We start from the raw sequence: 17,055 nt of genomic DNA, 5'->3' as shown, positions 1-17,055 counted from the left end.
CAAAAATAAGTAAGGAGTTATTGGGTCACCCTGTCTACATCCTCTTTGGATTTTGAACTGTTCTGACAGGAAGCCACATTGTAAAACAGAAGCCTTAAAATCTTTGTTGAGAATTGTTATCCAATTATAATATTATTTCCAAATCCAAAGTATTCTAGACCTTTTTATATAAAGGACCATGAAACAGAATCGAAGGCTCTCTCAAAGTCAATAAGAACTAAAAGACCTGGTATGTTTTCATTTTCAGTGAATGACATTGAATCATAAATAATTCAAGTATTTTCTCCAGTATATCTTCCTTTAAGAAAGCCTGTTTGTGTATCAGATATAATATAGTCTAGTGTAGACTTTATTCGATAATACATCCTGATATAAGCTTATAGAGAACATTCAGAAGAGTGATGGGTCTCCAGTTTTTCAAATACTGTCTTGGTTTGTCACCTTTTGGTAAACATGATATAATTCCCAATCTCTGGGAAATAGGAAGCTCCTTTTTCAGAAAAATAAGGTTGATTGCATTTAATATAAAAGGTTTAGATTCTTCCAAAAGAATTTGAAGAATTCAACCGTAAAACCATCACTACCTGGTGATTTCTTGTTTTTCATATTTTTTAGAACCTCAAAAACTTCTTTTTCAGAGATTTCAGCTTCTAACGAGCTAGATATATCTGGTTCTAACTTAGGAATTTCTACTTTAATAATTCCTTCAAGGTTAATATTTATTAAATCTGAATCAGCACATGTATATAGTTTTTCATAGAATTCTTTGACGTGATTCAATATATTCGATTGCTTGTGTATAATTTCCCCTGCTTCAAGTTCTACTTTTTTGATAGTTTTGTTCAGAAAATTCCGAGACTCCAAATTAAAAAAAAATATTTTGTTGGTTTTTCTCCCTGCTCGATCCATCTTGCTCGAGATCTTATGAAATGGCCTTGAAGTTTATGTTTTCTAAAATTTTCAAGATTTGATTTTTTTTTTTGTTCTATTAGTTCAAAATTAATGTGTTCTTGAGATTCTAAGGATATTATTTCCTTAACTAAGGAGATTTCAATCATTTCTCGTTCCTATTTCTTATGAGACGAGTATGAAATAGATTTTCAACACTTACTGAATGATTTTTATAGATATTGTAAAAGCTGGTATCTAGAGGTCAATAGTAATAAAACTGAAGTTGTTAAATTAAGTAGAGGTTAAAACAATAGCTATTTTACTTTTGAAGGTTCTCAACTACAGGTGTTACATTTCGTTAAAGGGGCATGGTCACGATTTTGGTCAAATTTTATTTTTCTGTTTTTAATATTTATTTATGCATTTCTAATGATCAAATGTAATTTGGGTGCCCGTCGATGAGTTTAAAGCAAGATACAGGGCTCACAATTCTTCGTCATGTAAACTAGGCTCGTGCCCTGTTTTTCTTTACATAGGTTCAATATACCAGTAAAACATCTTTTTCAAGATGATTTGTCTATATTCTTATTCTTTTTAAGCATAAATAAACAGTTCCTAACCATAAACACATTCATTTTAGGTCTTAAACTGGAATATTCACTTCACCATTCAAAATGTAAACAAAAGCTTTGTTTACATAGTGAGGAATTGTAAGCTCTGAAACTCGCTTATAACTCAACAAATGACACTTAAATTTTTGTTGCCAATTAAAAATGCCTTACTGAAGCATTATAAACATTAAATTTGAATAAATAATTTTTGACCAAAATCGTGACTATGCCCCTTTAAAAGCAATTATTTTAAAGCCGACTTGTGTTGATAATATATAATTATTTAATGCTTGAGACCCGAGGTGCAGGAAACGGCTCAGTATGATCTATTGCCAGAGGCCAACGGCCTCCTAGTCCTGGGGAGGGGGGGGGGAGTATGCCTATAGTTCTAAAAAAAAATTCTTACCTACCAATTTTCCCCCCAAACCATGAAATTCCTAATCCGGGAGGGTGTGGGGGGATAAGCTATAGTTCCTAAAATAAAATTCTTACCCACACTGTACGCCTATGTGTTATTTGAAGAAACAAACCAAAATTTAAGAAAGTAATTGAAAACAGATCGCCGTCATTTTCTCGGCTCAACAAAGAATTCATGAATTCAGTTTTGTGCAAAGTTCATTTCCAACATATTATCAGCATCAAACGGTGACTGGTGATATTCCGCCGACCATAAGAATTAACATACAGATGTTCTATCTGATTCAGTTTCACAGTTGTGAGAATATGCTACTGAATAATGTCGACTTGGACTTTGCAATTTGTCAATTGACTTGGAGCCGTATTACACATCGTCCTTTAACAGCAAACGAAAAAGCCAATTTTATGTACGTATTTAAACTATTTTTTCAAATTACGTTAAAATCGGGATCAAATCAACCCACTGTGAAATTTATTTTTCATAGAGCATTATAATTGGAATTCATCGCATTATTAATTTTTTTTTTCAAGTGCGTTACGGAAGTATATTAACACTTTCTTTAATCGAGACACTTAACGCACTTTAAAAAATATAAATAACAAATTTTGGGATTTAAATTTTTATTATTATGACGATTTTAAAACACTTGTCAACATGGTTTACTGTCAATGATAGCGGGGAGGGGTAAACCAAAGATACAGTTTGTTACAGTAGCAGTACATCACACAAATTGATTACAGCAAGTTTCCTATCACTCATATTTCCTTCCGGCAAACATGAATTTAAACAGACTAGGGTAAACGTAAAAGAACGATTAAGATTTGCTGAAAATAAAAAAAACCAGTGATATTGATAAAATACCCGATAAGGACTTACCCGCGAACGTGGGTTATGTATTATTTCTGAATGTCGCCACCTTTATATCCCGCATAAATCACCAAAGAAAGCATTTTATTGTTTGATAATTCATAAAAGAAAGTTCAACAATTTTTATTCTACAGAATGATTTTATTCAAACACGCCACTAGAAAAGTACAATGTACATGTACCAAATCTAAATACTAATTATTATCATCTTAATAATATTTATACATTTCTTACTGTAAATTTTTAGCTCATTAACAGTGTTGAGTGTATATAAACTACAAATGAGTCATTTCTAATATTAAGCAATTTCTTCAATCAACACAAATTATAAAAAAGCTCTGCAAAATTAACAACAAATATATAAATCTTCAGAATACTACAGCAATTCACAAAACTAATCCACACAATACAATATTTTACACCAAATTCAACTCGTCAAACAAATAAAAATCTTGTAAACTTTGATTATCAACCGATTATATCAACCAACATCCAATGCATTGAAGACGTTCCTTCAAAGTACATTTATTTTTAACAATGTTGCTTGTTAAACTTATTGAAAAACGTATATAACAAGGTTTATTGTAAATCTACCATTTACCAACTCTTTCTGTATGATGCCTCATAAACGCACACTAATATTAGTACTATAAACAAATCAAGGTTCAAGGTGGGATCTTAGCAAATATATCTAATTAAATAATCAATAGTATACTCTACCATTCGGAACTAAGGATGTTAAGTCATAAAACAAAACCAAGAAACTTAAGATGATGAAACATATAACACAACTATAAAGACGATCAGCTTGTTATACACAATAAAACATAGGCAACTCCAAATCCTCTTATCATGACAATACGAAATTATGCAATTACAAAACACTGAAATGTCTTATATGCACAAAAAACTAATATAAATTTACGTCTTGTATTAATATTTTTTAATGACATAAAACAACAACATCATTGTAAATATTCTTGATATTCTATATTTACACCAATGTCATTTCCATTACGTTTTAACAAAGCAATCCACTAAAAAGGAAAAATAGATTTCACAATACTCAATATAAGTAACAGAAATTCATCATTGATAAATGACGAATCACACATAGTTAATATAAACACAATAGTTAATATCGAGATCATTATCATTCAACTGTGTGTATGGTAACAATCCTATTATGAAACACTGTTTTGCCTCAAAATCCATCGTTGATGTTTTGCTCTTTAACCTCCATCAGTTTTAATAAAAAAATATATACACAACATGAACATTCATTCATTCGATAACGTGGATAATTACCCAATCAAGAAACAGAGTTTTCGCATTCCTCCAATACCTGTTGAGCTATGTGAACGGCTTTCTCCGCCTGTTCACGTGTAAAGGAATCCCCAGGTAAACGTCCACCTGCTGGGTACCTCATCGCAGTGTGTTGTCCGGTGATTTCGTTGGAGAACCTAGAGACTATGGCAGACAACGGTGTTCCTGACAATGATGAATGAGCAGACGACAAGGATGACAGGTCGTGAGAAGTCTGGTAGTCTGAAGCAACGTTAGCATCCATGCTGTACAAGGCAGCTTTCAGTGCTTTCTCACACGACTGAAATAGAATCACGTTAAATATTCTTGAAATGAGTAGAAATGTACATGGTTGAATTTAGTTGAATAAAACATTTATACCTCACTGTCTAGTTATATTGACATCAAGTAAATTAAACCAAACAAGAGTTTTTTTGTGTGTTCAGTGAATTAGTCTAGAGTGAGCCGAAAAAAATACAAAGTTCAAAGGCTGAATTACACACAAGAATCAAAGTACTAAGTTCTATGTTTCGTCCAAAACTATTGACATGTTTTTTGCAAATACAAGTTGTATATTGGTAAAACTCTAATTTTAATGGTATTTTGACCGAATAATGTATACATGTACAATCAATAAAATGAATCGCTGGTTATTTTGTTTTAAAATCAAGTTTCGAAACAAATCTACAAGTATGAACCTTGGTTATTTCCTTGTAGATCCACTAAATCTTGACAATATATATACTATATGAAATATTATAAAATTAATATATAAAATTCAACAATTATTTGCTCATGGATTGCACACCTTAAAAAAAGTCCAATATACCAGTATTCTGTGTCAGAAACACACTTAGCCATCTGCAATCAATTTACTTATTATCTCTCATGAATGAGCTAAAACCTATTTCATAATTTCACACTATACAAGCCATATAATGCAATGTGATATATACAACTAAATCCTTGCAGATAGATTAGAATTTTTCTAAATTCAGAATCTTTGTTTTAACATAACGAGATTGTCTGTTTGTAATCATATTTGATTAACACTAAAACCAGTCAACAAATGACCAAAACTTGACTAACTATGAATGTTAAATTACCAACTATATCCAACACTCTTTATTATCATTTTTTAAACATTCTAGATTACAGAAAGTTAATAATCTGTCTTCAAAAGTTAAACATTAAATAAATACATGTAATATACCAACCTGGTGAGCTTTGTAACAAATCCAATTCCATGAAGTCACAGCGTCCTCATTCCGTGAACTACTCTGTTCACCACTTCTGTCCCTTGGGTTCGAAAAGGACATAAGCTGCTGATTTGCTGCAATGATGTCGTATTTGGCTTGTTTGATCCACTGCAGACCAACAGCCGGTTGGGGATTGGGTGGACGTTGAGGCCGTGCATAGCTACCACCAGAAGCCCATGTTGTGTAAACATAATGTCTCTCTCTTCTTCTGATGTTACATCTGCTGACTTGTTCTTGAAAAACTTTCCATTTATTTGAAGTTCCATAATGATGAGAGGTGGAGCTGGCACTATATCCAGCGGAATAGCTCTCTTGTCCTATTTCTCCACGCTCTAACTTCATTATCACATCAAGGATGAACTGAGTCACTTCCGTTGCCCGATCTACGTTTGTTGGGTTTTTATCAGGATGCCACTGAAGTAACAACCTTTTGATAACAGCCCTTCTATCAGTTCTGGTCAATTTCCAGGCAGCAATCAATCTTCGTTTTATATCAGCTTTTATTGCATCCAAACTAGTATCTGATATCTGAATTCTGTCAGCACTAAATAGCTCAAGTTCTTTGGATTGTTCTTCAGTTTTGCGAACAAATTTAAACAATCGCACTGAACATACTTTGATATCATTTTCTCCGTCGAACACAATATATGTAGGAAACATCTCAGATGTGGATTTTTCTTTTTCGATTATGCGAACATATATAAACTCTGATTCAAACATTTTTATATCTTCACTGCTGTCATTGTCTGCCAAGGGGTCAATTCTTTCATATGCAGCAATTTCTCCTTCAGAAAATTCGCAAAATGTGTTGTCAAGTGTGTCATGCAGGCCAACAGGTATACTAGTCCCTGGAGATGGTAGCCAGTTATCTGCATCTAATTCAACTTCATGTTCCTTACAGATTTCCATTATTTCATCATCCGACTCGGACTTCAATAGTTCCTGGATGAACTTAAACTGATCCTTTGAAAGCAGGCCTTCTGCACACCAACATACAATTTGACACATTTTTTCTTTCCATTCTTCGAAACATTTATCAAATGAATTGATCGGCTTTGATTTTACGTATAGTATTATTCTTCCCTCTGATCTTTCATAATAAACAGATTTCTCTTTTGATGTGGAAACAACTTGGCCACTGCTATCCATAAGGATCGTTCTAATCCATGACACTTTTTTTATTCGTGTACTCTGAAACGCCTGTCTCATTCTCTGTTTCCTTTTGTCTTTTAAAGGGAGAGATGCTTTCTTTTGCACATACCTCCAAATTCCATTGAAAAACGCATCTGAATGGAACACTTTGCTAATCCTTGATATTATCTGATCATTCTCACAATCTGGACCTTTTTCGACTTGCTCAGTGAACAGCTCCGACAACAACTTTGGTTTGAAGCGTGCAGGTAAATTTTCTAAAATTCTAATGTCAAGGAAAGTTTTTGTTCGCAAAAACTTCATCTTGCAAGTTTTCATTATTCTCTGTTTGAAAGAGGGACGATCACAAAGTACGATATCTGTTGAAAGAATGAGTTCGTCATTTTCTGAAGGCAAATACAAATCTACTAATTGTGGAAGTTGAGAATGATCGCAGTTTTCAAGACAAAGAGACTCCAGTAATCCAGTGAAAGCTTTTCTAGCAGTTTCCAATTCTCTTGGTGCCATTCTGTTTGAAGATATTTTTAGATGTAGGGAAAAAAATATACGCAAGTAATGATAAAAGTTTGGTTGATCATAAACACCAATTTTCCTGAACAAATCGTTGAAATTGCCATACTTCTCAGGACCCTTGCAGAGATAATCATCAACACATTTCCCAGTATCTATGAGTAAGGCAAGTTCGTAGGGTCGACGAAATTTGTTTGCAGATACATCATATACGAATGGTGTTTCTGTCAGTCCTTGCTTCAGCTCTTCTATCAAAGGTTTGCTAGAAAGTTCAAGGTATGTTTCTAAGTTTTCATACACATTTTTCATTAGTTTAAATTTTCCAGAATACAACGAAGTCTGCAAGTGAGAGCAAAGATTGTGGATATGGCTTATCACATCAACTACATCTGGTTTAGACTTTACTCCTAGAATATCGTAGTTTATACCGTTTACTTTCGACATTGGAACAATGCTACAGCAAGACCACGATATATCCCACATTGATGACAATACCGAGCCTTCAAAACAAATAAGTGAACATTTGTTAGACTGAGGTATAATGCTTAACAACTTTTCAGGCACACGGAATGGAAGTACGCATTTGATTTTTCTAAATTGACGCACGAACGTTTCAAATCCCGTGCATTTCAATTTCTGTTGTGAAATATATGCCACTAGAACCTCCGACTTGTTTTTAGTTGTGACATCTAACTTTGAAGCAGTAGAGTAACTCGCAATCTTTCTTCCAAACTCTAAAAGGAGGGAAAACGGAACTTCCGTCTTTAATCCCAAAAACTCTAAGAAATTTTTCCATTTCATATTGTGCATTTTTTCTGGTAACAAATCTTCCGATGAACACAGAAGTCTGCAGACTTCCACATGAGGTGAATAAAATTCTCTTGCTTTTTGATAATTACCAGTAAGTTCATTTTCAATCCAAGCTATATCGGAGATCAATTCCTTCATTTCCTGGTGTCTACATCCAAGATATAATTTTGTATTCATTATGTGCTCCATGTGCTCTATAACTGTAGAGATGTCAAGCACACTTGCCTTGTTTAAGAAGATATCTGCATAAAAGTCTTCTTGAGACACATATCTTATTTCAAAATCTTCAAGCAAATCTTTCTTTTTCAGAATGATAATTCCTAGTTCTTCACACCAAGTATTAAGGCCGGTTTTAGGAAAACTGTCTTCATCCTTAAGAGTAACCACCTTTTTCATTGCAATATCAGTGACATGTCCATCAAGGGTTTCAAATAAGCATGTATTACGAAAATTGTTCAGAATCACTGAATCTCGACTTTTAACGTCTTTGTGCAATTTGGCTAGTAAAAAAGACAGCACTTGATGAGCTTCTGAAATGCCAATACTTTTACAGTACAGATCTTTATGATGACAAAACATAGCCAAGATATGTTTTGGTGCTGACTCTGAGGCACATAAAAAAGCTGAAAGTTTTTGAACTTCGAACTGCGTATGAATTTTAAGTTTGGGAAATCCAAGACTTAATATCAGTCCTAATATATTTTTATCTTCCCAATTGAAATCACTTGTTACAACAGCATAGGCCAACTGAAAGGGATATAGATACTTTATCCCTCTCCTGTTCTCTGTTGGAATGAGACACCAGTCAGACAAATACCTTTTGCAATCTTCCACAGCTTCCTTATAATGAAATGTGGAAAGAAACTCCCAAAAATCATTTAGCCATTGACTGTCAATACCCCCTTTCCATTCTATTGGCTCATTACTACAGTAGAGGCTGGGTATGTTATTGCGCAAAAGTTCAGCAAAATGTTTTATGGTTAATTGAATAACTCCAGGACAAAATTGCTTTCCTAAGATTGGTACAAGGCTTTTGCAAACAAAATTGTCCTTTGAATGTTCAAGTAGATGACAAAACTTTGACGCTATCTTTGGAGAGGATTTTAAAAAACAAGTCAATAACCCATTCTCCAACACACACAATGGAATCCCTTCAAAGTCATTTATATCTTCTCTACTCTCAAAACAGAATGCTAGAAGCAGCTTTACTTTCGACCTGTCTTTAAACACAGTATTCTGTATGTCCATTGGAAGTTTGTCTATTCTACACTTGTCGACATGTTTGCTATTCCATGACTGGAGAAAATCAAGAATATCTCCAATTTCCACTGCTTTCGGTGAAAAATTTTGCAAAGTAGGACTATCCTGTTTCTTATACATCAGTGAAATTTGAATACTCTCCAGTACATCTGACGAAGAACACAAAAGTTTCAATCCTAACACTTTCAGGATTTGTGCGAGTTGCTTGGTATTCTGATGACTGCGAGATATTTTCAATGAACTTTCATAACTGCAGTCACTTTCACTTGTGTGGTCTTGTGAGTTAGGTAACTTTTCTTTGTTTTCAGATTCATCATTAAATTTTTCAAAATATGCAGGAAAATGTTGATGTTTTGATATTAATGGGACAAACACAACAGCTGAATTTTCTCTATCCAGAACTGCTCCGATGGCTAGAATCCAATCTGTGCTTTTCATGGATTCAAAAGTCTCTTTATCTAACAACATAGGAAACAGATTGACTTCACTTGCTAACACTTTCACGTAAAACATTCCGACTGTCTTTTTCCATATGTCATCTTTGATATGTTTCATGACTGGGAAATAATTGTTATATTTCTTAACACAATCACTATGTAAGGATTTATTGGAGAATAACAATTGCTTTAGGAATTGTATGGCAGAAATGTATGCAAAGGGTAAAACCTCGTTTAATATCAATTCATTCCAAGAGCCCTTTACGGACGCCTTATCCTCTGTCCAGATATTAGTTCGATTAGAATCAAGTGCAAAGTGACCATTGATATGAACAGGAAGACCAGTTGGATGTGGCAAAGGCAAGAAGCAAAATGCCCGCATTGTTTCGATCAAAGTTTCATCAGGGTTTATAGACTCTCCAGACAGTTGGTCGTCTTCATTTGATGTTTGTCTCAAACATGCTGCTACACCTGCTCTTGGCAGAAGGTTAATTCTTCTTTTTTTGTAACCCTTTTTCAATACATCTTTAACAACAGTTTTTTTCATTGTCCCAAACACATTTGATATAGCCCAATCCTCATGCCATTGCTTTTCTCCGGCTTTTCCTCTTAATTTAATACAATAACCACAAGAGAAGCCTGGACTGGCACCTAAATCAAGATTGCCTTCCAGCATTAAGTGATGTGCCTTCTTACATTTCATATGAAATTCTTTAATTCTTTTTGAGTCCTCTTCTTGAACAAATGCTACAACTTCACCAAGGGTTAACATATCACCACTTTCATCTATTTCTGATAATTTTATGCATTTGAGGTTTTTTAAAAACAGCAGAGATTTAGACATTTCTTTCTGAAATGATTCTAATATTTTTAACATATGGCTGTCCTCAATTTCTCCCTGTGTACTGATTTCGGATACCCTGGCCATTTCTTTTGTTCGTAAAGGAAACCGAAACCATGTTCCTGAGTCTGCCGGAAGCTCTTTTTGTAAGTAAGTATTATAAACCCCAGAATAATTTTCTTTGATCAATTTGAGGTCATCCACTCTCAATCCAGGGTCCTCTGATGTGGCGTTTGGCACATATTTACAATGTGGGTCAAACATTATAAAGGATCCACCATTTGGAGTTTTTGTTCCTTTAGTCAAAAATGATGGAACATCTGTGATGTGATAAACAGCATTGAATCCTATTCCAAACTGACCCGTTTGATGTGGATCGGAAGATTTGCTTCCTTCACCTAGTTTAGATATACCATTGATATCCTTCGACGAGAAACAGGAATTGTTGTAAACAACAAGAGCTGGTCCTTGGATACATTTCATTGAGTCATCAAATAATTCTTTTTCTGAATGTCTCCGTTTGTCATAAACAAAATGAATTTCAGTCGCCTGTGCATCATCTGCATTTTGAACAAGTTCATTTAAAATAGAAACGTCACAAGGATAGTCTTCAAGGATATGTTTCAATCTTGTGACAAGTTTTTCTTTTTGTCCAAAGGGGACACCGGAAGAAAATTTCCTGATAAATTTGGCACTTTTCGAAGCCACTTTGAAGAGTTTACATATGGGAATTTTAATGTCCGAGTGCGCAAAAAGCAAATGATTGGCTGTTGAAATTTTTTCATTCCCATCGTCAAAGCACATTTCCTCTGGTTTCCGCATTATACCATGAAGGTCAGGTAGAAGCCTTCTGTCCAACATACGATATCCAGAGTCCTTTATCAAGTTGTACAATTTGACAACAGAAGGAAGATTGTTCACTTTTCCCCCCACAACTATTTCAATGCCATTTAAAATGTCAATGATAATTTTCTGTTTTATTTTGTCATGAACACCAACACATTTGAGAAAATTTTGGTAACTGGACCAGTTTTCATCAATTTTATGAATATATGGAGGAACATCATCCTGGGGGTTGAATGATAGAAAGTATGGTTCCATCAGCTTGGAAGTCATGGCATCCACTGAGATCAATATACAAGGGGATCTCTGGTACATCTCTAATTCTCTTGTCACACAACGCTTGTCCAAAAAACAGTAGACATTTTTGCAGATTTTCTTCATAATGTCTGCCTCGTCATTGGTAATCATAATTTCTTTTCCTAAATTTGCTATCTTCTCTAGTTGTTCCAAAACAAATGATTTATTAACATCTTCCAATCTCTTAATGGCAAGTTTACAGAATAAATCATCCTTTGAATAGCTGAAATCAGATTCATCCAGAATTTCTTTAACACTTCCAATCAAAAATTTGCAATTTGTCCTGTATAACTTAGAAGGAGCTGCAAACTTTCCCTTATCAGTTAAAAACAAACTGCATGGCCAGCCATTAGGCTTTGTCATAACAGGAAGAAATGGAATGTCTTTCAGTTTGTCAAAAGTTGCTTGTGGTATACAATAAGTATTTTGCGAGAGGTATCTCACTATAGCATTGCATCGTTGTTTTGCCAATTCAAAATTTGACTGTCTTGTTATGGTGCCAACTCTTTTAATAAGCATTTCATCTGGTATACTGGCATCATTCATCCCAAGGTCTATCAGTGTTTTCTTTACATCAGCCAGTTCATCTTCTGGAAACCTTTCATCCAAAACAGAGAACATGTCATGTAGTAAATGAGAATGTTCATTAACCAATTCCGTGGGCTTTCGAAGACGTCCATTTGGTTTAGTGGGAATACACTTGATGTCTGTCATATTTGATAAAACATTTTTATTTCCACTGTTAAAGATACGCTTTAAGAGCATTCTCCGGATTTTTTTCTTTTCATCAGATTCCCAGAATTTCTTTTTAAGACTTTTCAGAAATACATTCAAGAAAAAACTTTCTTCGCTGCATATTTGTTTCAAAAAATGTGGTTTACAATTGGGCTTCATAAATTCATCCTGGATTTCAAATGGCATATACATTATATTTTCAGGGAACGGATTAAACAAGTCAAGAACTTGATATGCTGTATTGCCTAATTTATCATTGTTTTGCAGAGAACTGTCCAAAAATTTGCACTCTTTCAAAGAAAATTTCTGTCCTGAATTCCCCTTGCGGAAAAATACTTTTATCTTTTTTTGACAAATATCTGCATAAAATTTTGATACTAAAGGATTAAAAACATTTCCTTCCCAGGAGATTGGCCAAAATGTGTAGTATTCTGCTGATGAAGAAAGCTTGACATTTTCCAACATACTAAGGTAAGCTTTTGACAGTACGTTTGAAATCAATGCATAATTTCGTTTTGCCATTGTCTCTTTATTTTCTGACAAGGTAGGTGCTACAATGCTTTTTCTGCTTTGCTCTACTGCAAAATTTCCATTTAGATGAACTCTCATTTGGCTTTCCTGTGGAAGGGGCAGAAAACAAAACACGTGCCCTGTGTTAAAAAATCCATAAAGCACATTCTGCTGTTCACTGACTCCAAGTGAAAAAGTCAGTGGCATTGCGGTACTGGCTACTAGAAGAGGTCCCTGAAGATCTTTAGGCATTTGTAAGGAAGCCCATGACACAATCCACCTAGAGGAGGATCCAGTCACGTTTTCAAACTCTGAATCCAATATTTTAGGGAGATTTGGATTCAGTTGTATTTTTACATCAAACTGAAATGTCAGACTGAATTCTTCCTCTCCTTTAAAAGCAGCTGCTTTCATCTGGTCAAATATATTTTCACACTGGCTTTTTTCAACCGAGTACAGTATCTTGTTCTGATCTGGTTCATCAGTTTGATTAAGAAAATGAAGTTCAATTTTTTTGACGTTTTGAGTAAACAGCAATAGGTTGCCTGCCGAGTCCATAAACTTCTTCACTACGGATATTACTTCTTCTCTGTTATACTGTTTTGTTGATATCCCATTTGGATCCGCTGACGCTTGATTGGCTGTGCGCAAAGGTAGTCGAAAAAGAGTTCCTTCATATTCATCCTCTTCTGTAAAATCACAGTGGAATATTTTATCATAAGGCTTAAACTGCTTTCTAAACTTTTTCACTATTTTTGATATGGGGATCCGTAGACCAGGCTTAGATTTGTCTTTGATAGCTTTCCCTAAATGTATAGTTCGTGGATCAAAAAAAACAATGTATTTTCCACTCACGATACTGGGTACATCAGTTACACTATAAACGGAGCAGAATCCAAGTCCGAACTTGCCAATCTTTGTATGCTCGGTTCCCTTTGTCCCACCACCAAGTTTAATGATATTCTTAAAGTCTTTCTCTTTGAATTTAGCATCATTGTAAAACCAAAGAGCTGGTCCCTGACACTCTTCCATTCCTTTGTCAATCAAACCAGTTCTTGCATCTTCATTTTTTCTCTCATCAAACAGTATTTTCATGCAGGTTGCACCAGCATCGTCGGCATTTTGGAGCATTTCCTTGAATAGAGGTCCATCTGAGTAATCCTTCAAAATATTCTTGATTCTGGTAGTGAGTGATTCTTGTTGTCCCCACTGTTCATACTCCAGATCCTCAATTCCCCCATTTTCCATTTCTCTTCGAGTTAAAGAAGGGACACCAAAACACTCTGCAATATCAACTCTGATATTTTCATGTACAAAGTGAAGTTTAACAGCTTCTTCTTCTTCAGTGTCCATGTCTTCATAAAATTCACTGCATTTTTCATCTGTGTAAGTACATTGCAACGCAGGCATCAAGACCAATTGTTTGGTTTTTGTCTGAACAGGAAACAAAATTCGTGACAGCTCTTCACTAGATATTTTTTCTTTCATGTCTTTAAGAATGCCCAAAATATCAGTTACATATTTTAAATCTCTCTTAATCTCCTTAATTTCTGATCTTGTTTGTAAAGTATGAAAATCTTTGATGTTCTCTAGCACAGATATGAGATCTACAGACGTCAATGTCTCTTTACATCCAATATTGACAAAGAAATTTCTCATTTTACTTTGTTGAACCCATTTCTCATTTATCTGATACTTGTGGGGTTCTAGTAATGTTTGAGGAACATGTGGCATAAAATCTATATAAACTTTGGAACTGTTTGTGAAGGATGACTTTGTTTGGACAATGTCTTCTTGTTCTAATATTGCAAAATCGTCCTTAGTCAATTCTTGTTCTGTCAGAAATTCATATATTTCCTTAAGCATCAAATCATATTCCAATGATTTATTTGAATTTTTGTACTTTTTGACCAAATGCTTCAGCTGTTCCAGCACAAAGTGTGTATTTGGTTGATTAAGCAGTTCCTCAAGATATTCGTCGAGATTGTCTTGGTCAACACAATTGGACACATAACATACAGACCCTACAAGTAAGTGATCCTTTTGTAAACATGCTTCAAAAGGTTTACAAACCCTTGCATCTTTTCCCTTCCATTTCATTAACTTCGGATACGATTTAGCTTTCTCTTTCATCACTGGTATCCATCGTTTTCCTTTTACTTTCTCGACAAACTTGGATTTTGCACTCTGTGATAAATCTTTAAAATACCTGAAAATGGCTCTCACCTTTTTTTTAAGATATAAATCATTCAAATTTTCACTTGTGTTTTCAATGAAATGCACCGTGTTAATCAAATCCTGGAAGGTTATGCATTTATCAGATTTGATTTTCAACTTCTGCAACTTTCCCATCAAGGTTGAATTGCTCCAATCCTTTGGAAAATATGACCCTTCCTCTCCCCAAAAAAGGTCCTTTAGTTTACCTTTAGTGCGATCAAACAGGTCTGATGGGGCTTTCAATTTTCCAACTCCATTCTCAATAAAAGGAACTTTAGAAGCTATTTCAATCTGTTCTGCAGGAGTGCCATCATTTAGATTGTCCATGAAATATTTCATAAACAAAGTCACCTCATTAGATTCGTACTTGTTGTCTCTCACCCTTTGAAGTGTTTCTTTGATCAATATTTGTTTCAGAAATTCTTGACATCCCAACTCACGTGCAAGAGAAATGCCTTTAAAATCCCTATCAAGCAACAGAACATTATATCTGACTGGGAACTCTTTCATATGACGTGGTGCAATACCAGCAACGTTTTCAACTGCATAAAGGCTTGAAGAAACATATGCATTGGACAGTGGGAACAATTTTAATTTCCTCAGCCATTTTTTAAAGTCCTCTGACATTTTATCATAGTGAGATCTATATTCTCCAATAAAAATAGCAAACTCCTTTCTTACGCTTGCTGGAAGATTATTGAGCTTGATTATGTTCGATGGGTTTTCTTGGAAAGTCTTCTCCAGAACCATGCAAACATCTTTCACTGTTGGCTGTGCGACATACTTTGCCATCACAAAATCGGGAAGGAAAAATGTTTTCTCTAGCAGCTTTACCCCACAACATTTCAACACCTCTTTCACCTCTCCTGTTAGACTCTGCTGCTTATGACTTGTCTTGGTAAGGATGTGGTTTTTCTTTAAGACATGGAGGCTGGGACTGGTTTTTATATCCTCTTTTGCTAATAAAACTGGACACGATTCAATTTGTTCAATCAAATGTTTATTTTCTGTCTCTGATAAAAAGGTCCATACTTTTTTAATCCATTTTTTCTTTGCCTCTAGATCCAGCTTTGAAGATTTTTCAACATCAGTAGATTGCCTCAGTAGTGGTACAAAATGTTCAGGGGACCAATTCTTTGTATTCCCTGCAAGATATAAAACAGTCAATAAAAATGTTAAACTTTGAATAGCTTGACATATATCAAAACATACAGACAATTATTTGTTTGTTTACATGTACAGTTAAACACGGTTATAGCGAACATGCTTATGATAAATTAACGCAATACAGCAATGTGATTTTCATTCCCCATGACTTTATAACATGCTGTAAAATTGATGGATACAAAGAATTACGTTTATAATGAAGTAAAAATGCCTGTCTCTGGCACTTCGTTGTAAGAGTGTTTTACTGTATCAAGCAATTTTAAAACAAAGATTTATTCATTAACTAAAATAAATGTGAAATATTTGTATGTAAATCTACACATTAATCTGAGAGCAAGAAAAACATTAGGCTTTTAAAAACTTAACTATTGAAAATACTTCAATCCTTTCATATATTTCTTAACAGTTTAATATCATATACGAAAAACCAATTATAATTTAACAAGAGATGTTTGTAAAACACTAATGCCCCCCTCCCTTGGAAACATCCACAAAGAAAATGAACGTAAACTACAAATAACTGGAATTATTCTACGTCCAAGGGCCATAACTCTGTCAAAAATTGCTCGATTGTACCCAAATTCAAACCTGACCTAGATATTATCATGATAAACCTGTATACCAAATTTCATTTCAATATGTTCATCCTATGCAAAGAAAATGAGCAAAAATCAAAAATGGCAAATAACTGGAAATTTTCTATGTCCAAGGGCCATAACTCAGTCGAAAATTGCTCGATCATACCCAGTATCAAACTTGACTTAGATATTATCATGATAAACCTGTATACCAAATTTCATTTAAATATGTTAATCCTCTGCGAAGAAAATGAGCGGAAACTGCAAATAACTGGAATTTTTCTTCGTCCAAGGGCCATAACTCTGTCGAAAATTGCTCGATGGTACCCAGTATCAAACTTGACCTA

General features: G+C 34.4%; 1 protein-coding gene across 3 annotated transcripts in view; it reads right to left on the bottom strand.

The window, feature by feature from the left end:
• Positions 1 to 2,894: 2,894 nt before the first annotated feature.
• LOC128165395 (sacsin-like) overlaps positions 2,895 to 17,055 on the bottom strand; it is a 43,758-nt gene continuing 29,597 nt past the window's right edge. For all 3 annotated transcript variants that reach the window (XM_052829897.1, XM_052829898.1, XM_052829899.1), the window contains exons 10-11: positions 5,310 to 16,108; positions 2,895 to 4,393 (exon numbers count right to left, since the gene is read on the bottom strand). In XM_052829897.1, the coding sequence (XP_052685857.1) occupies positions 4,100 to 4,393; positions 5,310 to 16,108 (11,093 nt within the window). In that variant the 3' untranslated portion in view covers positions 2,895 to 4,099. The remainder of the gene's footprint in view (positions 4,394 to 5,309; positions 16,109 to 17,055) is intronic.

This window comes from Crassostrea angulata, chromosome 10 (genome assembly GCF_025612915.1).
Source record: "Crassostrea angulata isolate pt1a10 chromosome 10, ASM2561291v2, whole genome shotgun sequence".
Classification (NCBI taxonomy): Eukaryota; Metazoa; Mollusca; class Bivalvia; order Ostreida; family Ostreidae; genus Magallana; species Magallana angulata.
Note: the sequence above shows the minus strand (reverse complement) of the source record. Positions and strands in the feature narration are given on the sequence as shown.